Source organism: Dendrobates tinctorius, unplaced genomic scaffold, assembly GCF_039654945.1.
Source record: "Dendrobates tinctorius isolate UK_male_01 unplaced genomic scaffold, ASM3965494v1 ptg000026l, whole genome shotgun sequence".
Classification (NCBI taxonomy): Eukaryota; Metazoa; Chordata; class Amphibia; order Anura; family Dendrobatidae; genus Dendrobates; species Dendrobates tinctorius.
Window position 1 is genome coordinate 16,479,961 of NW_027361694.1, and position 22,483 is coordinate 16,502,443.

Here is a 22,483-nt window from a genome sequence, read left to right on the forward strand (position 1 = left end):
GGGTACTAAACGCAGGAAGCCCCGCAGCAGCGGCAGCGAGGAGCGTTTGATCGCAGGCCGGGTTGCAGTCCGTGCATAACGTATTAGTCTGGGCACGGCAGTCTTGCAAGTGGCACAAACGGTAAAAAAACGCAGTGTGCTTCTTAGCAGCCCGTTTAGCCTCCTTAGATTGAGACATAGCGCTCCTGAAAGGGTTAAAGGCAGTCTGGTCTGCAGCTGCAGGGAATATGCCGGGAAGGGGTTAAGCTTTGTTCTGAGGGCAGATGCAGCTTACCCCGGTCCTGTGCTGTGCCCCCAGGAGGAATAGCGGTGGCCCTGTGGTGTCACCCGGTATCCGGCAGAGTCTGTTTCCAGAGCAGGTTGAGGTAAATTTCATGCCCCCCCCCCCCGAGACTAAGATTACGCCTCTTGTAAGAGACGAGAGGCGCCAAGGAGGGGGCAGCGGCGCCAGCGCTATTCGAATTGCGGCCTAGTAGGCCGGAATAGCCGGGAACTAAATTTTTGGCCTACCTGCGGTAAGCGCTGAGGGCAGGGGCGCGCTAGAATGGCAGCACTATTCAAATTGTGGACTAGTAGGCCAAAAAAGCCGGGGACTAAATTTTTGGCCTACCTGCCGTAGGCGCAGAGAACGGGGGGGGTTGGGGGGCGCCAGAACACCGCTGCTGGACAAAGTCACCGCCTCTCCCGGGGACCAGGACCCGACCCCATACCTCTACTCCAGAGCTCAGGCTGGCCGCGCTGTTCGGGGCCATCCACGCGGGTCTTCTCATCCTCCTGGGCTGATGCAGCAGAGAGGCAGTTCTTAAAGGGGTATGCTCAATCAATCCACCCTATAAGTAGGGGGATGGAGAGCTATGGGGCTGATTCAGGGCATTCGGGAGGGCTGTAGGTAAGGTCCTCCGCGGTCTCCATGCACTTCATGCTTCTTCTGTTGTGCTTGCCCTCATATCCATCCACCATGAGGAATCAGCCGTTTGTCGCAGGAAAGTGTACGGGGAGGTATACTCCGCATGCTTTCCTGTTGGTTCAGGAGAGAGTGGGCCGCAGAAAGGAACCGTCACCCCCTTCACTCTTAATTAAAAAATAAAAATTTACAGAAAATGCAAAAATAAAAAAAAAAAACGGTGGGGTCTGAAGCCAGACCCAAGTGCCTCCTACAGACACTAAGCAAGAACTGGAGAAATCTCATCCAGCGAGAGGGTGTATACTGCAGGGGAGGAGTTAACTTTTTCTGGTTTACTTAGTGGTCCTCCTAGTGGCAAGCAGCATAACACCCACTGTGTGTCCCCCAATGTGGCGTAGGAGAAAAGAGACTTTTATGTCTGCTCTTGGGATTTAAGTTAATATGACTTATAGCCTCTATCACAAATTAAAGATTTACTTTACATATCTGGTTTTGTTGAGGTTTCCCTCATTTATAAGCTTGTGTAAGTGTTCAAGAGCAGGTTCATCTGCATGTGCGTAAATTAAATATATTTTTTTAAAACTTGTAATACACACCTGAGGATCGTCATCTTCCAACTCGCTGAAGTCTGTCTGAGTCTTTAGCAGCAGGTGCATCACGTCAGATGCATCTTGCATAAACTGAAGGAAAACAAATGATTCCAGGTAAATTGTATTTGTTATCCAGCACCATATAATCTCATGTAATTGATCAGGCACAGGAAATATGCTACACATTTTCAGACAGAAAAAACAAAAATTGAGCTTGGTTTGAGTTGGTACACATGCAGCATATAAATGCATGTTCACATGGCCACAAAGTCACCTTGTCAATGGTGGGACGGCTTTTATGTCATGTTTGATCGAATACAGTAGTACTAAGAACTATGCACTTTTGCTTTTTACTTATTTAATTATAGCAGGGTTTTTTTCATTTTGTCTTGTGTACATTTTCAGACAGATGGAACACTTACCTTCTCTTTGCCAACAGCTAGACCAATAAGACTTATACACTCAATAGTTTTCCCTCTGAGCAGGCGCAGCTCTTTTTGGACAGCATTTTCTACTATGTGTTTCAGGGAAGGCATGAACAAATTATAGTAGGGAACAAATTTCTCTTCAGCAGTGTCAGCAACAGAGGCTATTGAAGTCACCACCTGCTCCAAGACCAACTTTGTGCCTTTCTGGATTAACTAAAAGAAAAATACACTTTTAAAATTTTTCTTTAGTTTTTACTTTGTTGAAAAACAAAAAAAACAACAAAACTAATATATATATATATATATATATATATATATATATATATATATATACACACACATACATATACACACACACACACACACACATACATTTATACATATACACACACACACACCTCTTGTAGCTTGACCACCATAATCGAATGTAGATGTTTAACCAAATTATCCAGATAAGGAACTAGTAGTGATTTAGGACAATCTTCAGTGAAATTGATAAGTGCAGCAGCAGCGTGGGCCTGGACTCGAGGGTTAGCCTGGTCATCCATGGTTTGTAATAGGCTTGCAATAACCTTTAAAGATAAAGATACTTGGTAGCTTTTGCACCATATACTACAATTTGTAAAAATAAGTAAACAAAATGCAAATCGGAAGGGGCAGTTTTACAGTTTGGATGCGGAAAAGAGGCTCTTTACTCCCATATTCAATGTGACTATACATTATGCTTCATTCTATTCGGCTCTTAAATGGCCACTGTAAAGGCATGGGTCGCATTGGGGCAAATTTGAATCGCGCCTCCTCTGCCTTCCTTAAGTGTGAATTGGACGAGTGCCATTTATGACATTGCTGCATAAAGGCCAAAGCAGAGAGCAAGCAGGGGAGAAGTGGTTCAGATTTTTCGTAGCACTACCAATACCTCTCCAAAGGAAAGCATGCAAATATATAGAGATACCAAACAGTGTATGGTTATCAAGCGGTATCATACATTGAAGCTAGTGCTTTAGAATGCATTTTTCCCATCTCTACCTTTTGATACCTATTGTATGCCCTCGCATTTCCCTACTACTCTAACACTGATGTATTGATTGCCATCTAGACCTGTGAGGTCTCTTTTGCCACTTATCCCTATATTTTATCCTTTTTTTAAATTGTATGTCATAGATATAAATATTTACCTTTTCAATACATAGCGGTATACGGCTTCCCTTCTCTTTTTTTTGGGTAATCCATATAGTAGTTAGCAAAATTTTTAAAACAAGTTGAGATTAGAGAATGACAGGTAACAAAATCAGCATGAATTTAACTTTATATAGTGTGAGGGATTGGCTCAGAGGTAGATGCTGGTTCACAAACGGCATTTGGTTCATTGATGCGAAACAAAGAGGCGGTTTATTAAAGGTTCATAAATCGTCAGGGTTAACAAATTAAGACAGCCTCTTCCAGATAAACAAAAGGTATAACAAAACAAAACATAAGTCCATATACAGCACAGCTCAGCCAGTTAAATGTGAGCCTTCTCCTCTCAGACTCAAGTAGTGTATAAACAGCACATGCAAGGCCTCCTCACCTTGCAAAACACAGTGAGACAGCCCCAACTGTCTTAAATCCGACATTTCAAGACTTGCACTGGATGTAAGTGAGCAGCTGATGGCCCCCAGTTCCTTTGGCTGCTCGTAAAACCCGGCACCAAAAACTGGGCCCATTAAAACACCTCAGCACTATGTGTGCTGGAGCCAGCTTCTCCAGGTCCTACACCACCGAGGCTTGGCACCCCCATGGGGACATATACGGCCCATCCACAACCTGTTCAACTGCCACCTTACAATACGCTATCAAAATATGAAATTTTGCAAGTTTAGATTTATTTGATTACTGGTACTAACATTTAAAACTTTACCTTTTCATGAAACTTTTTCTGAAAAGCAGGGGCAAAATCAGTTGCCATCTGTCCAATAGCGTTGCATGCAGCATAGCGCACTCTGGGGTGCTGAAAGTAAGACAAGTTACAGGTCAGTTAGGTTTCTGATATTTTACAAAGTAAAAATTCAGTTGCATACTACAGCAGGAAAAAAAAAAAATATAAAGGCTTATGTATTGTGAGAACTAGCAGATGTTAAAGCTGTTGTCTGCTTTCTAGAGAGTGGGCTCCAAACTGTGTAAAGTGAAAAATAAATTCAAAGTGTACTCATCCGTCTCTGTCCAGTACAAGTCAAGCCTGCTTGAGTCCCAGTGTTTTGGCTGCAGCGGTGACATCACGTCAACATAAGCTCAGTTGCGCATATGGTCAACTTAGCACAACTGTTGAGGTCAGTAAGTAGCTGGAACTGCTGCAGGGGGACTGAAGCAACGGCACTGACCAAGGGTGGGCGAGTATCTTGAGTTTTTCCTGTATTAGATATTTCACAGATTTTAATAAAGCTTTGACAATTTACCGGGTCTTGAAGAAAGAGCAATACAAAGTTGACCATCTCATTAAGGATGCCTTCCATCTGCTGGTGACAACCTTCCCCAATGGCTGATAATGCCATTAGTCCAGCATGTCTGTATTTCCAGTCAGCTACAGGAAAAGACAATACAAAAGGTATTTACTGCACCTAAATAATTCACTAAGTTTTTCCATCAAGATAAGAAATCTTAAAAAAAAAACAAAAAAAACTATTGAAATGGGACTGGTAGGGATGGAACGATAGTTATCAAAAGCTGCCATAGTGAGCAAAGGGCAGAGCCTATACACAATATTAATAATCAGACTTTGGTCTTTTCAGTGTAATTAGGATAATGGCTATGCAGGTGTTAATTTCTGTTTTAATATTTTCACTGTTTTGTTGATACAACCAGTGTTCCTCATTCAGCTGTACATTCTGTCCTTACAGTTTTGGAATCATCAAGTAACCAAATCCTTTGATCATGAAACAGCTTAAATTAGTATGCCTACCATACAAATATGCTGCATTTTTGTACAGTGTTTGAGCTAAATAAAGATTTACCAAAAACAGGATTTTTGGGTTGCTTACCGTAAAATCTGTTTCTCGGAGCCTTCATTGGGGGACACGGAGACCTTGGGTGTATGCTGCTGCCACTAGGAGGCTGACACTATGCACAAAAAAAGATAGCTCCTCCTCCGCAGTGTACACCCCACCGACCGGCAGAGAATTCCTCAGTTAGTGAGAAAGCAGTAGGAGAAGTAACAGAATAGGTTGACAACATAAACAACTCAACTGTAACCATTCAACCAAAGTAAGAACAGGAGCTGTAAAACATGGGAGGGTGCTGTGTCCCCCAATGAAGGCTCCGAGAAACAGATTTTACGGTAAGCAACCCAAAAATCCTGTTTTCTCGTTCGCCTTATTGGGGGACACAGAGACCTTGGGACGTCCCAAAGCAGTCCCTGGGGTGGGAAACAAACTTCCATCAGGCCAGCCGACTCACCACCGCAGCCTGCAGAATCCGTCTACCTAGGCTGGCGTCCACCGAAGCGTAGGTGTGGACTCTGTAGAATTTCACAAACGTGTGAACCGATGACCATGTTGCAGCTTTGCAAAGCTGCAGTGCGGAAGCTCTGTGGCGCACCGCCCAGGAGGCACCCACTGCTCGAGTAGAGTGGGCCCTGATACCCGGAGGGGCTCCGCGACGCTTAACACGGTAGGCTTCCAGGATAGCCGATCTGATCCAGCGAGCCATGGTGGCTTTTGACGCCGGGTGACCTTTCCGCGCTCCATCAGGGATAATGAAAAGAGACTCTGTCTTTCGCAAGGAAGTCGTCCTAGACAGACTCTTACCGCCCTAACCAGGTCCAGCTTGTTCAAGGACCGCTCTCGGGGATGAGTTGGATTCGGACAAAAGGACGGGAGCACGATATCCTCGTTGAGGTGAAACGAGGACACCACCTTCGGAAGGAACGAGGGCGGAGGCCGCAGAACTACCTTATCCTGGTGGAGAACCAGAAAGGGAGAGCGGCACGAAAGAGCTGCCAATTCCGACACGCGCCGGACGGAGGTGATGGCCACCAGAAAGGCTACCTTCCAAGAAAGGAGAGAAAGGGAAATATCCCTGAGGGGTTCAAAGGGCGGACCTTGCAGAACCTCAAGAACCAGATTAAGATCCCATGGATCCACGGGCGCCCGGTACGGCGGGACCGTGTGAGCCACGCCCTGAAGAAAGGTCTTAACCTGAGGACGGGAAGCCAACGTTTTCTGAAACAGAATGGACAGCGCCGAAACTTGACCCTTCAGGGAACTGAGGGCAAGCCCCGCATCCAATCCTGCCTGAAGAAACGCTAGGACTGAAGGGAGCGAAAAGGACATGGGCGCGACGTTATTGGTCTCACACCAAGTGAAATAGGCCTTCCAAGTACGGTAGTAAATCTTGGAAGATGATGGCTTTCTGGCTCGGATCATGGTCTGAATTACGTGGTCGGAAAATCCTGCTCGTTTCAGAACCTCGGTCTCAACAGCCACGCCGTTAAATTGAGCGGCCGAGAATTGGGGTGGCAAATCAGACCCTGAGACCGCAGATCTGTTCTGTCTGGAAGCTTCCAGGGGGCGTCCGCGAGAAGGTTCACAATGTCCGCGAACCAAGACCTTCTGGGCCAATTCGGGGCGATGAGAATGACCGGAAGTCCTTCTGCCTTGATCTTCTTCAACAGCTTGGGAAGAAGAGGCAGAGGAGGGAACAGGTAGGGAAGTTCGAACTGGGACCAAGGAACGGCCAGGGCGTCGGCGCCCACTGCCAGAGGGTCCCGAGACCTGGACACGAATTGTGGGACTTTCCTGTTGAGGCGAGACGCCATGAGGTCTACATCCGGGGTTCCCCACCGAAGGCAGAGCAGATGAAACACTTCCGGATGTAGGGACCATTCTCCCGCCGCGAGACCCTCGCGGCTGAGAAAATCGGCGGCCCAGTTGTCTACGCCGGGAATGTGAACCGCGGAAATTGTCGGGACGAAAACTCCGCCCAACGAAGAATCTTGGACACCTCCGCCAGGGCTGAAACACTCCGTGTTCCCCCTTGGCGGTTGACATATGCCACCGCTGTGGCGTTGTCTGTCTGAATCCGTACCGGCAGTCCCTTGAGGAGCCTTTCCCAGTGGACCAGAGCAAGATGGATCGCTCGAATCTCCAGAACGTTGATCGGTAGCGCTGATTCCCGATCCGACCATCGACCCTGAACAGTGTGGTTGCGGAACACAGCACCCCAACCGAGGAGACTGGCATCTGTGGTTACTATCTGCCAGTGAATGGGAAGGAAGGATCGACCCGATAGAATGAGAGGTGACGACAACCACCAGTTGAGAGACCGCTTGATCCGGTAAGAAAGATGGACAGGGCGATCCAGGGACCGAGGCGACCTGTTCCATTTCGACAGAATGGCCTGCTGGAGAGGCCTGGCGTGAAATTGGGCAAAGGGAACTGCCTCTATCGCCGCGACCATCTTTCCCAGGACCCTCATGGCTGTACGGAGGGATGGGAATCGCGAGGTCTGCAGCGATCGTACTTCCTGCTGCAGAGAGAGAATCTTTTCTTGTGGGAGAAAGACCCTTGACCGACGAGTGTCGAACAGAAGACCTAGAAAGACCAGGCGTTGGGTAGGAACCAGACAGGACTTTTTCCTGTTGACGATCCACCCGAAATTGGAAAGAGTGTCCAGGACGATTGACAAACTTTGGTGAGCCTGTTGGAATGAGGGAGCCTTGATCAGAATATCGTCTAGGTACGGGAAAAGAACGAGGCCTCTGACTCAACAAAGCCATCAACGCAGCCATGATCTTCGTGAAGACTCTGGGAGCGGTGGCAAGACCGAAGGGCAGTGCGACAAACTGGTAGTGGTGCTGTCGAATCGCAAAGCGCAGGAACTTCTGATGTCCGGAGAAAATTGGAACATGTAAATAGGCATCTTGGATGTCTATTGAGCACATGAATTCCTGCTCCTCCATGGAGGCGATGACCGAGCGAGGCGACTCCATGCGGAAGTGGCGAAGGCGGACCCTCTTGTTGAGCAGCTTGAGATCCAAGATGGGTCGAACTGCGCCGTCTTTTTTCGGCACTACAAACAGGTTCGAGTAGAACCCCGTGAAGCGCTCCGATTCGGGAACGGGCACAATCACCCCGGAACTGAGGAGAGCGGCGATAGCTGTAGAGAACCCCGGGATCAAGGCTGGATCCTTTGGAGGCCGGGATTCGAAGAAACGATCCCGTGGGAGAGAGATGAACTCTATCTTGTATCCTGAGGATACGACCTCCCTGACCCAGGCGTCCTCCACGGCGGCCAGCCAAACGTCCCTGAAGGAAAGAAGTCGACCTCCCAATTGGAAAGGCCCTTCGCGTGCCCGATGATAGTCATGCTGAGGTAGACCGTCCAGATCTAGATCTGGACGGTCTGCCCTGGGAGGAGTGGGGTCGCCAGGAAGGAGTGGGTCTGAAGGAAACTTTCCTTCTCTCCTGGCGAGCCTGCGGTCTCTGTTGGCTGGAGGAGTTGTCCGCCGTATTGAAACGGCGGAAAGTCCGAAAGGGTCGAAACTGACGCCTTAGTGGGGGTCTGCGAGGCTTGGACTGAGGGAGGAGTGAACTCGTGCCTCCGGTGGCGTCCTTAATAATCTGGTCCAATTGGGACCCAAAGAGGCGCACCCCCTGAAAAGGCAGGTTAGTGAGGGACTTTTTAGAAGACAAGTCCGCTTGCCATGCCTTTAGCCAAAGTGTACGTCGAATTGCAATAACGTTGCTTGACGCCTGAATTGCACAGGATGCAGCATCCAAGGAAGCGTAGAGAAGATAGGCCCCAGCATGGGAGATCTGATTGGCGAGATTGGCCAAATGCTCCGGTTGCGCCTTATCTAAGATGCCCTGCCGAAGGTCGTCTGCCCACGTGGATATGGTCTTTGCTGTCCAGGATGAAGCAAAGATTGGACACACCGCCGCTGAAGCCGCTTCAAAGGCAGACTTCGCCAGGGATTCTATAATCCTGTCATTAGAATCCTTTAGGGACGCCACGCCTGAAAGCGGGAGAACCGTGTTATTGGATAGCCTGGACACGGGCGGATCGACCGAGGGAGAGGCCGACCAGTTGTCCGTGAGCTCCTTAGCAAATGGGTAGAGTATGCCGAGACGTTTTCCTCTTTGAAAGCGTCTGGTCGGATCCTCTCTTTCCTTGGTAAAAATTTTCCCAAACTGGGAATGGAAAGGAAAAACCTTGGAGGGAGTTTCTGCCCGTCTGAACGAAACCTCCTGATCTGAGGATTTCGCAGGGGAGTCAGCAATATCGAAGGTATGATGGATCGCAGCAATGAGGTCCTGCACTGTGACCTTCATGCTTGCATCCTGGTCTGAATCCAGCTCTAAAATCCCCTCAGATGACCTGTCCGAAAGCGCTTCCCCTGACTCGGGAGAGGAGGCCCGAGAGGGAGACTGGTGAGAAGGGCTATGCGGTGAGATGGGACTAGGAGAGGATTCCGGCTGGGAATCTTGCCTGGGTCTTTTGCGACTACCGCTGGCTGATTCAGATGGAACAATTTGGGACCTGCTTGGCCCTGCTGAAGAGTCCAGGGGCAACTTATCAAGAACGGCCACCAGGGACTGAGACACCCTGGTGAGGTCTGCCACTGATTGAGATAGCGAGGAGGCCCAGCCAAGCATGGGGGGCTCACTCCCACCTGGGGCCGCAGATGGCTCCTGGACGGCGTCAGGCTGAATTGGATTGCTACAATCCAGGCAGAGGGGAGTGGACTGGCCTGAGGGAAGTTTGCGATTGCACGAAGAACATGCAAAGTACTTGACTAAAGTGCAGGGGGGGGCAGTAAAGCGGGTACGATCAGACTTAGACATAGTGAAAAGCTGAGGTAATGCCGGAAGGTTGGGGGACAGAGGGCGGAGAAGGGTCAGTCTGCAGTGCAGAGCTACTCACGGTCCGGTGTCCCCAGAAGCGATGCTCTGCGACCTGTCAGTGGATGCAGGTCAGAGCGAAATCCGGCCGACAGACCTCCTGAAAAAACCAGCTGGAGAAGATGCTGTCCAGTGAGGAGCTGGTGTCCGGCTAACAGGCTGGGAAAATGGCGCCGTCCTGAGAAAAAGCGCGCCTTAGGAGAGGAGGGGGGGCGGAGCACCTCAAAGGGTTAAAATTCACCGCCCTCTAGCCAATAGCAGGCTGGGCAGGTGAAGGACAGGCGGTGGGAGGGCCTGGGAAGAGCGGGAGAGAAGCTCGCTTAGAAGAAAGGGGCGGGGGGCGTGGCCGCGACGCAGCGGTAGGCCCGAACTGAAGCCGGGGCCTAAATTAGTTGCGGCGGCCGCCTGTCAGCAGGGGGTCGGCGCGGAGGTCCGAAAAAGTGGGACGCCGCAGTCGCAAGTCGCTCCCAATGGGAAAAAACCCTGTGCTCCCTGTACCCAGAAAGGGGGGAGGGAAGGGGGGGGGGATGCCCAGCAACATTGAGCTGCCTATAGCCTTGTGGCGACTGCGAGCGACCGCAGCGCCTACCCCTGTGACCATTGAAGAGGTGACCGTCGGGAATGTCGGGGCCTAATACTCACCTATCCACGATCCGTTACCTGTCTGAAGAAGTCTTGCGTCTCATCCAACCGACAGGCTCTGGTAGGCGAGTGGGAGGGAGACTGGCGACAAGGACCCCTGGAGTCGCTGGCACGTCTTGGTGTCGGCGTCTGTCTGGCTGGTCCTGCCGCGGAGAACTGCAAGGATACGGGGTGGCAGTACACGCCGTACTTGCAGACTCCATGTGGGAGTACAGATGTGACTTTTCACTCTGTATCCCTCCGTAGAACCTGAAAAGGAACGACGCACGACGAGGTAGATATGGGTCTAATAAAAGACCCGTGTCCACCTCCTACTGACACTAAGCTAAACTGAGGAATTCTCTGCCGGTCGGTGGGGTGTACACTGCGGAGGAGGAGCTATCTTTTTTTGTGCATAGTGTCAGCCTCCTAGTGGCAGCAGCATACACCCAAGGTCTCTGTGTCCCCCAATAAGGCGAACAAGAAAAAATGTTTTGTGATGTAATTTCCTGGTTCAACACCTTTTTCATTCTGATGCAGTGGCATTAGTGTATATGGATTAGGGCTTGGTGTCAGCAAGCCCTAGGTTTAGTAATGAAGAGATGTTAGCCAGACACCCTCATTACTAAACTGGTAAGTAAACACAGTCACCAGCCTATGTAGGAGCGCTAACTGAATGATCCTACGTAGGCTGTAATCAAACAGCAACTAGCAGAAATCAACGTGCACCACAATACCTGTTAAATTTTTACAAAAAATTTAAAATAAACAAAAAAATTGTGTTGTCTCCCACGTAATTTTCATAACCAGCGGAGGGAAAGCTGACAGCTGATAATATTCTGGGAAGGAGCAAATAGCCATAAAGGTTCCAAGGCTATTAATATCAGCTCACAGCTGTTTGCTTAGCCTTTACCGGCTAGCTTACCAAATACAAAAAAAAAAAAAATTGATGTAGGGTCCCCCTATAAAATCTAACCAGCAAAGGCTAGACAGACAGCTGTGGGTTGATATTAATAAGCAGGGAAGGTAGCCATGGATATTGGCCCCTCCCAGACTAAGAACACCAGCTCTCAGCCACCCCAGAAAGGATGAATCCATAAGATGTGCCAATTCTGGCACTTAGCCTCGCTCTTCCCACTTGCCCTTGGGAGGTGGCAAGTTGGGCGATAGTTGCAGGAATGGAGGGGTGGTTGTCATCTTTGTATTGTCAGGTGATACCAAGCCCAGAGCTTAGTAATGGAGAGGAGTCAATAAGGGCGTTAAGGTGAGTATATGTGGTTTATTTAAAAATTTTCGTAAATAAGTTTGAGCATAGGCACTGGCTGACGAGAGACTACTTCTCTCATCAGGGGCGCCTATCACAGTTATCAGTTACAGCAGGCGTTGGCTGATGGGAGTAGTAGTCTAAGTAGTATGCGCTCCAAGACATTTTCAGAGGTTTTAAAAAAGTGCATTAAAAAAAAAAAACAGGGATTTTTGTGATAAACTCACCGTAAAATCCTTTTCTCCGAGATGCTCATTGGGGGACACAGATACTGTGGGTGTATGCTTCTGCTGCTTGGAGGCTGACACTAAGTGAAAAAAAGAGGTTAGCTCCTCCGCCGTATACACCCTCGCCCCTATTGCAGGCGGAAATCAGTTTGGTGCCAAAGCAGTAGGAGGACAACAAAACCAGCCTTAATACAGGTACAACATGTCTAGAAAAAAGACCACCCTTATATCACATAAATAAATGCGTATAAATTAAACAAAATAGAAGCCAACTTGGCTAATAGGGTGGGTGCTGTGTCCCCCAATGAGTGTCTCGGAGAAAAGGATATTATGGTGAGTTTATCACAAAAATCCCTGATTCTCCTTCGCCTCATTGGGGGACACAGATACTGTGGGACGTACTAAAGCAGTCCTTGGGTGGGAGATTGACTCACCAATCCAAGCTACATGCACCTCTTGTTTAAAGGTGCGCCACCGCTGCTCGGAGAATCCTTCTACCCAGGCTCGCATCCGCCGAGGCCAGAGTATGGATATTATAATGTTTGGCAAATGTGTGCAGGCTGGACCAGGTTGCTGCCTTGCAAACCTGTTCCGTTGAAGCCTGGTGCCGAAGCGCCCAAGAGGCACCCACTGCCCAAGTAGAGTGCGCTCTGATCCCTGCTGGAATCGGTGTGCCTCTAATGCGGTAGGACTCGTGAATAGTCAAACGAATCCATCTGGCTATGGTCGATTTCGAGGCAACGAGTCCCTTCCTGCGCCCTTCAGGGAGCACGAACAGCGTGTCCGTCTGACGAAAGGGCGCCGTCCTCGACACGTACTTCCGGAGGGCTCTTACCAGGTCTAACGTGTGAAGAGCCTTTTCCACACGGTGCACCGATGCTGGACAAAATGAAGCCAAGACAACATCCTCATTGATGTGAAATGAGGACATGACTTTCGGCAGAAAAGGAGGGGCTGGTCTGAGCACCACCTTATCCTTATGGAAAGTGAGGAACGGAGCTCGGCAGGATAGGGCCGCCAGCTCTGAAACCCACCTGATAGAAGTGATGGCCACTAGGAACACCACTTTCCAGGAAAGGTAACTCAAAGACATCCTGCAGTGGTTCAAATGGAGCTTCCTGCAGAAAAATTAGGACCAGGTTAAGGTCCCCAGCGTCCAAAGGCGCCTTATAGGTAGGTACCAAGTGGGAGACTCCCCAGATGAAAGTCTTAACCTGCAAATTGGTAGCGATTCTGCGCTGGAACAGGACGGATAAGGCTGATATTTGTCTCCTGAGGGAACTTGGGGCCAAGCCCGAGTCTAGGCCCGACTGGAGAAAGGCCAAGATGTTGGGAATCGAGAATCTTAGTGGAGAAACACTCCGGCCTCGACACCAAGCAAAGAACACCTTCCAGGTGTGGTGGTAAACTCGTGCTGAAGCAGGCTTCCGGGCGCTAACCATTGTAGCGACCACCTTGCTCCCAAACCCTGCCTGGGTTAGAATCCAAGATTCAACGGCCATGCCGTCAAACACAGGGCCCCTGAGTTCGGGTGGCAAATCGGCCCTTGAGAAAGTAGATCTGGGCGCTCTGGCAGTCGCCAAGGAACGTCGGCGAGCAGCTGCATTAGATCTGCGTACCACGCTCGACGGGGCCATTCCGAGGCCAGCAGAATCGCCGGAACCCCTTCCGTCTTGATCTTTGATGACTCTCGTTAGTAGTGGCAGTGGGGGAAAGAGACATGGGAGGCGGAACTGGTTCCATGGCAGAACCAACGCATCCACAGCGATTGCTTGCGGGTCCCTGGCCCGAGCGACATATGTGGGCACCTTGGCGCTCACTCTGGACGCCATCAGATCCACATCCGGAGTTCCCCACAGTTGACTAAACTGCTGGAAGATATCGGGATGTAGTGACCACTCTCCGGACACAAGACCCTGCCGGCTGAGAAAGTCTGCCACCCAGTTTTCCACGCCCGGGATGTGGACTGCCGAAATCACGGAGTGGTTCGCTTTTGCCCACTGAAGAACATGCCCCACCTCGCGCATGGTTGCTCTGCTGCGGGTGCCCCCTTGGTGATTTATGTAAGCCACCGCCGTGGCGCTGTCCAATTGGATCCGGACGGGGCTGCCTGCTAAGAAGTGATGAAACTGCTGCAGAGCCAGCCGAATTGCTCGCATCTCCAATAAGTTGATCGGGAGGCGTGCCTCCTGTGGCGACCACCGTCCCTGGGTCGTGTGGTGGCGAAACACTGCTCTCCAGCCGAGGAGAATGGCGTCGGTTGTCATCACCAACCAATGGTCTGGGAGGGGGAAGGGTTTCCCCTGGGTCAGAGAGGAACTGGTTATCCACCTTCCGAGCAACTGCCTGACTTGAGGACAGTCAGCACCACCGATCGAGCGTGAAAGGATGTCCCAGGCTGACAAGAGCGCGTGCTGCAGGGGGCGAAAATGGAACTGGGTGAACGGTATTGCTTCCATTGCTGCCACCATTCTTCCTAGAATCCTCACCCCGAAACGAATGGTATGAGGGACTGGTTGGCGAAGAGTCCGAACTCCCCTCAGAAAAAAGCCCTAGCTCTCCGGCAGGAGAATCACCAACCCTCGGCAAGTGTCGAAGACCATTCCTAAGAAGGAAATCCTCTGAGCTGGCACAAGGGATGATTTCTTCGCATTAACCAACCACCCTAAGCGGGCCAGAGTAACTAGCGTGATGCTGACATTTCCCTCACAAGCCCGTCTTGAAGGGCCCTTGACCAATAGGTCGTCCAAGTAAGGCAAGACGACTATGCCTCAAGAATGCAATATGGCCATGACAACTGCCATAACCTTTGTGAACACTCTGGGAGCCGTGGCTAACCCGAAAGGTAGCGCCACGAACTGAAAATGTCGACCGTTGATGGCGAAACGCAGGAACATTTGATGAGGAGGAAAGATGGGAATATGCAGATATGAGTCCTGGATGTCGACCGAGGCCAAGTATCCTCCCTGCTCCATGGCCGATATGACTGAACGGATAGACTCCATCCGAAAATGTCTGACACTGATGAATTTGTTCAGAAGTTTGAGGTCCAAAACAGGTCTGACAGACCCATCCTTTTTAGGAACCGCAAACAGCTTGGAATGGAATCCCTGAGCCCTTTCGTGCTCTGGCACGGGAACAATGACCCCGTTGCGCTGGAGCGATTCGATGGCTCCCAACAGAGCTCTTGCCTGGGTATCCACCCTGGGAAGACGAGAAAGAAAAAAACATTTTGGAGGGTTTCTGAAACTATTTTGTAACCCGAGGCCTCCAACTCCTTTACCCATGCGTCTGCGACACTGAGCCAGACATGGCGAAACCAGAGTAGTCGGCCGCTCACCTTGCTGGTGTCTGGTGAACGCCTCGAGTCATTTGGCTGACGATCTTTGGGATCTGGGCTGTTGAGTACGCATTCTCCCCAATGGGTTGGTTCTATATGAGACCTGTCCGCTCCCTATCCTGGTTGGGGCTGCCTGAAGTGGTGGAATTGGCTGCTCTGGTCCACCCGGGGTTGCGAAAGACCCGAAAACGTGCATGAAAAGGGTGGCGAAAAGGTGGTTTGACCTTTTGCTGAGGGAGAAAACCGCTCTTTCCTCCTGTGGAGTCGGAGATAAGTTGATCTAACTTCTCCCCAAATAGACGGCCGCACTGATAGGGCAGGGAAGTCAAGGACTTCTTAGAAGTAGAATCGGCCCTCCATGTCCTTAACCATAGAGCTCTTCTGATAGAAATTGCGTTAGCGGCAGCAAGTGCCGAGCAATTGGCCGCATCCAAAGATGCATTGATTACGTAGTCTCCGGCCATCGCGATCTGACTCGCGATCTCAGATATCTCTGCAGGTAGCTCTTGCTCATGCGCGACCTTGTTTAATGATTCTGACCATGAGGTCATGGCCTTGGCTACCCAAGTTGCTGCGAACGAGGGAGAGAGCGCGCTGATCCTGACGCCTCATATACTGAGCAAGCTAAGCTCTCTATGAGGCGATCCGTGGGATCCTTAATGGAGGAACCACTAGGTACAGATAACAGAGTTTTAGTGGCTAGGCGTATCCACCATCGGAGAGCCCGTTTTTTACTGAGGTCCGGGGCAAATGGATACCTTGCTTCGAGTGCCTTTTGACCCGAGAAACGCCTGTCTGGTCGTTCCCTGTGTCGCTGCACTATGTCCTCAAACTCAGGGTGAGAGGAAAAAATTCTGTGCGGCCGCTTCACTCGCTTAAACGCCACCTTATGCCCTGTAGCCGCTGCGGGATCATCCTCAATCCCCAAGGTCTGATTGACGGCTTCTATGAGGCTGTCCACTGTCTCATGTGACCCTGGAGCATCCAGGTCAAGGGGCTCGTCTGAGTCGAAATCTGATGTCTGATCGCTATCAACCACTGGCGACGGGGAGCGAGAAGCAGAACTTACGGTCGGACCTTCCATGGCGCCGCAAAAACTGACGCTACTTACTGGCGTGGGCTGCTCCACACCGCGCTCTCCATCTGCAGCCACGCTCAGGCAAGAATGGCCGATGGCATCTGCCGGCTAAGGGCTCCAGCCCCGGATCTTCGCCGGAGGAGCCCTCCCAGGCCCTCTCCTCACTGACGATCCTCTTCGTCTTCCCAGCTCAGGTATGTGAGGGGGCCTTGAAACAGGACGGTACAGGCACCCTAGCTCCATCTAACCCCTTCAGGGGGTGAGGAGAGGGACCGCCTGCCGCCTTGCAGCACCACAGTCTAAGCATTGGAGGAGCAGTGGGGGCCGCACGGACTAGTCTTGTGCCTCTGTACAGCCCATGGTTTCAATACCTAGGGGTGGTCAGGGCCAAGTCCGGCATCATGTCCCACGTCGCGGGAGAGGATACGTGGAGGGACACTCGCACGTGCTCGCCCGTTGTTGGCTTAGGGAAATCGGACCCTTTCAATAGGATCCGTTGCCCCTGTCTAATCTTCATGGAAAAAAAGTCTGGAGTAAAAAGCCAGACGTGTGCCCTCATAGACACTAAGCAAAAAACTGATTTCTGTCCGCAATAGGGGCGAGGGTGTATACGGCGGAGGAGCTAACCTCTTTTTTTCCACTTAGTGTCAGCCTCCAAGCGGCAGAAGCATACACCCACAGTATCTGTGTCCCCCAATGTGGCGAAGGAGAAAGTACCGTATATACCAGGGTGGATAAAAATCAATGTTTTTTTTAAAAAAAATCAAAAAAATCTGATTTTTTTTATTTAAATCGGATTTTTTTCAATAAACTGCTTTTTGAGGAAAATATTTTACCATCCAAAGGTTCTTCCATCATGAGATAAAGCTGAGTTGTTTAACTCAGTAGAATAAAGGCTGTATATGTGTAACATTCACAATGCCATGCTCTTCCAGAGGTTTCTGTAGGATTAGTGGGCAGTTTCTCTCCTATATTATCATAGATGCTCGCTTTACTTACGCAGTTCTCAAAACTGAATTTGACTCCGCAGAGGTCCCAGCCTCTTCTTCACGGCAAAAATGTTACAACATGAACAGAGTTGAGAAAAATACCTTAATCCTATTGTTCTACAAACCTATGAATACAGAATCAACCCCTTCAGTGGCAAGTCCAAGAAGTTAGACAATATGTTTCTGATTGTGGAGTGGAATAGATCTGCACAACACAAGAAGAATGTGAATCTAAGTGTGAGGAGGAGGAAGGGCAAGCAGACAAGAAAATGAAAGTGAAACTTTGAGCACAATACTGCAGCATAGCCACAGACAGACAAGTCTGGATCTGTTTGTGTGTACGATCTGAGGTTTATTACATTCTTTCCTTATAATGGCAGCAGGCCGTAAAAGAGACCCAGTTTGGGAATATTTTAATGAAGCTCCTTCGCCTATCGGTAAGGCAGGCATGCGTGCAAAATGCAAACGATGCAACAAAGAGATGCAAGGCCTGGTGGCGCGAATGAGGCAACATCATGAGAAGTGCGGTGATGAAGATGACCAAAGAAACACTTCTGAACAGGCAGGATCTTCAGGTTGGTAAACATTTTTATTGAATCCTATTTCTAAAGACTGAACTGTCATGTGTGAGAAAAATTATATTTCTATTACTGCATGTTACTGTCATTTGGTACAATTATGAAGAAAAACAAATATTCCTTTTGGGGCAGGGGCAGTGATGTGTTGTGTACAATAAGCAGAAATTGTATAAACAATAAAATAACAGCATTGACTTTTTTTGTTTAGGGGAATTCATGGATTCTGGAAACTATCCACCTCCAAGATCACCATCATCCTGTTCTACAGTTTCAGAGTTATCCATCCAGGATAGTGCTTCATTAGCAGCAGCATCATCATCAGACACCCACAGCCACATATCACCATCACCCAAAAGGAAGAAAAAACCTTTACCTCCTGGAACCAACATAGATAGGTTTGTGATAAGAACTAGCAGATTAGAAAAAGAGTTGATTGATGAAAAAATTGCCCAGTTTATTTATGCAACGAACTCTTCTTTCCGTCTGACTGAGAACCCACATTTCATTAATATGGTTCAGTCACTGAGACCAGGATACAGTCCACCCAGCAGAGCTGATGTTGCAGGGAAACTGCTGGATCAAGTGTATGACAGAGAAATGGAGCAATGTGCAACAGCTCTGGAGGGTAAAATTGTTAACCTAAGTATTGATGGGTGGAGTAATGTCCACAATGATCCTATTGTATGTGCTTGTATAACAACAGAAGAAGGTAAAGTCTTCCTTGCACAAACAACTGATACGTCAGGAAATGCACACACAGCAGAATACTTACAAGAAGTGGCAGTAAAAGCTATAACGACATGTGAACAAAAATTCAAATGTCTAGTACGCAGTTTGGTCACTGACAATGCTGCAAACGTATCCAAGATGAGAAGAGATTTAGAAGAGCAGGGAGGGAATACAAAGCTGCTAATAACATATGGTTGCAGTGCTCATTTGCTGCACCTCTTAGCCAAAGACTTAAGTGTTCCAGAAATAAAGGCTAATGTTGTTGAAATTGCTAAATACTTCCGTAATAATCATTTTGCTGCAGCAGCTCTGAAAAGGATGGGTGGAACCAAGCTAACGCTCCCACAAGATGTTAGATGGAACTCTGTGGTGGACTGTTTTGAGCAGTATATCAAAAACTGGCCTATTCTGATGACACTTTGTGAAGAAAATCGAGATAAAATAGATGGCACTGTCACGGCCAAAATCCTCAACATTGGGCTTGAGAAATGTTGAACATATGCTGAGCTTCCTGAAACCCATCTCTCAAGCTTTAAACAAAATACAGAAAAATAGCTGTTTTATTGCGGATGCTGTTGAAATTTGGAAGGAACTGAGTGAACACTTAAAAACAGAACTACACATGGACAGAATTAAATTACAAGCAGTAAACAAACGAATGGGACAAGCACTGACTCCAGCTCATTTTTTGGCAAATATTGTCAATATCCAATATCAGGGTCAAAACCTAAGTGCTGAGGAAGAGGAGTTAGCTATGACATGGGTATCCAGCAATCATCCATCTTTAATGCCGACTATAATAAACTTCAGAGCTAAGGGGGAACCATTCAACAAATACAGTATATGTTTGCTGAAGATATTTTAAGGAAGGTCACAAAAGTAAACTGGTGGAAGTCACTTAAGCGCTTGGATTTAGAGACTGTTCAAGTAATGATTTCACTTTTAACAGCAGTAGCTTCTTCTGCAGGCGTTGAAAGAATATTCTCTTCCTTTGGACTCATTCATTTTAAATTGAGAAATCGGTTGGGACCCAATAAAGCAGGAAAGCTTGTTTTTCTTTTCCAGATTATGAATAGGAACAAAGAAGAAGATGATGATGAAGATGACGACAAGTGAGCTACAGAGGACAGCAGGGATAGTAGTATTTAAGTTTTTCATGTGTCGGCTGGGCTGACAGTCTAAGTTTCTTAAAATATATATATATTTTGTTTAGCCAAATTAGTTAACAAACATGGATGTTTGTTTAAGCAAATAACTTATGCTGTAATGTTGTTATTGTTTCAGTTGAATAAATCTATTTAAATTGTTATTAAGGTCAGGATTATTTTTCTCCTTCCTAAGTACAACAGAACAGTGGTGTCCAAATATGAATGATTAACCCATTAAACTGGGGAGAAAAAAGTAATATAAAAAGTGATTCTAAAAATCTTCATCTACTTGCATGTTAAAGTAGCAAGAACTAGTTTAGGTAGAAACTTTGATTTAAATCACTGATTTAAATCAAGCCTTACTGACTAGTGATTTAAATCGTGATTTAAATCAGTTAGATTTAAATCAAATCCACCCTGGTATATACTCGTGTATAAGCCGAGATTTTCAGCCCTTTTTTTTTAGGCTGAAAGTCGCCCCCCCCCCCCCCCCTATACACGGGTCCTATACCTGGGAGTCGGCGGGGGAGTGGGGGTGTCAGAGATCATACTTACCTGTCCTGCCGCGGTCTCTGCAGCCTAACTCAGTTCTCCACTGTCTCCCTTCATGTCTTCAGCAGTCACGTGGTGCCGCTCATTACCACTCATAAATATGCGCATATTCATGAGTGGTAATGAACAGTAACACATGAACGGTAACACGTGACCGCTGAAGAAAAGAAGGGAGATAGTGGAGAAGCGAGCGAGGCTGCAGAGACCGCGGCAGGATGGGAGAGTATAGCGATATTCACCTGTCCCCCGGTCCATCGCTGCTCACCGCTTTCTCTGCTGCATCCTGTGTCAGTGACGTTTAGGCAGCAGGGGGCGCGGTGACGTGATTAGTGCGCGCCGCCCCTCTGCTGGCTGAACAGTCACTGACACAAGAAGCGGCAGACAGCGGCGATGGACCCAGGAGAGGCGAGTATGGCTTTTTTTTGCAGCATATGGGGGCAGAGTCTATGGAGCAGCATATGGGGCATATTCTATGGGGCAGCATATGGGGGCATAGTCTATGGAGCAGTATATGGGGGGCATAGTCTATGGAGCAGTATATTCTATGGGGCAGCATATGGGGGCATAGTCTATGGAGCAGTATATGAGGGCATATTCTATGGAGCAGCATATGGGGGGCATAAACTATGGAGAAGCATATGGGGGCATAGTCTATGGATTCCACCCTCGGCTTATACTGTACACGAGTCAGTAAGTTTTCCCAGTTTTTTTTTTGGCAAAATTAGGGTGTCGACATACACGGGTCGGCTTATACATGAGTATATACGGTATTGACTAGTGACCTAGCATACACGGGGTAGTAGAATATTTAAATTGTGAGCACCTTTGGGGACAGCAATGATAATGTATGTAAAGCGCTGTGGAGTAGGATAGTGCTATATAAGCAATGCATAATAAATACATGAGTAGTTCATTTAAATATTTTAAAAGGTCCTTACTACTTTAAACCCTGCATGACAGGATGCAGTGTGTGCACAATGACAGCCCATAGAACATTATTACAATTCACCTAATCTTAATGCTGCCAACAACCTCAGGATTATCACCATACAGAATATCTATCACAGCAACACCACTAACAGTCATAATTATGTAGCTTAATAGTAATATCTTTGCGACTCACGGTTTTGTAGCATCTGCATGATGTGCTCCTTTATCATGGGAAGAACAATTTTTCCTCCTAGACCACAGGCCATTCTGTCCAAGGCACTTTCACCAGCTACAGCATTGCTGGAATAAAGATACAGATGTTTAAAGATAATGATTTGCTATTTTTTACTTAAAAATGCACGTTTGCCATATTTTACAGCAATTTTCCATTAAATTGCAGGCATTACTGAAAACTAGCAAGATCAGAAATTTGCAAATCTAGCTCTTAAGTTTACCATTAAGGCACTTTATCAAAGCATGGATGATATGATGGGTATTGCTACAAGAGAAACATACAAGAGGAGTTGTTGCAAAAAGGTATTAGCACCTCTGAAACGCAAATGGCTGCCAAAAAACAAAATCAAATGCAGACTAAGGGATCATTCAGACATCAGCTTTTTGCGTACGAGTTCTATCCATCAATTTCACCGATGGAACTCATGCCTATTGTGTAGTCTCCAGGGCTGTTCACATTGTCAATCTTGATCAGATTCTCAGATTAATGAACAGTCTTAAAAAAAAAAAAAAAAAAAAAAAAAATCCCGTTTGTCATGCATACGCAGGGAGTTTTTCACTGGTTGCTAAAAGGTTGAAAAAACGTTTTATCTGAGAAAAACTGATTAAACTAATAGCAAAAAGTGGCACACAGATCAATCTCTGATGACACTGATCAAAAACACTGATGAAACTCAGGCTATTTGTGTGCACGTGAAAAATCACTGACATCTACTTTCACATGTTTGATTCATGGTTGTATTTGTAAGCCAATATGAAAGCTACAAAGAAAAACAAATGAGTTGCACTTTCTCTAGGTTTCAGATATACTGCTGGATGAAGCTGGCCTAGTTGACCAAGTATGTTTCCCCGTTCAGTATTTGCTGTGGATTGGACGCTGCGTACAGCCGTAGTGTCTAAATGTTACAGCATAGTGGACAGGATTTTATGAAATCCCATCTCCTCTATGCGCTCAAAGACGCTGGTGGCAGACCTGCACATGTGGCGCGTCTTTATA

At 48.0% G+C, this 22,483-nt stretch overlaps 1 protein-coding gene across 2 annotated transcripts in view; it reads right to left on the reverse strand.

Annotated features, from left to right (window-relative positions):
• IPO5 (importin 5) overlaps positions 1 to 22,483 on the reverse strand; it is a 100,785-nt gene that overhangs the window by 40,843 nt on the left and 37,459 nt on the right. For both annotated transcript variants that reach the window (XM_073569549.1, XM_073569550.1), the window contains exons 10-15: positions 21,446 to 21,552; positions 4,355 to 4,479; positions 3,820 to 3,909; positions 2,321 to 2,494; positions 1,917 to 2,135; positions 1,501 to 1,584 (exon numbers count right to left, since the gene is read on the reverse strand). In XM_073569549.1, coding sequence (XP_073425650.1) covers positions 1,501 to 1,584; positions 1,917 to 2,135; positions 2,321 to 2,494; positions 3,820 to 3,909; positions 4,355 to 4,479; positions 21,446 to 21,552 — 799 coding nt within the window. The remainder of the gene's footprint in view (positions 1 to 1,500; positions 1,585 to 1,916; positions 2,136 to 2,320; positions 2,495 to 3,819; positions 3,910 to 4,354; positions 4,480 to 21,445; positions 21,553 to 22,483) is intronic.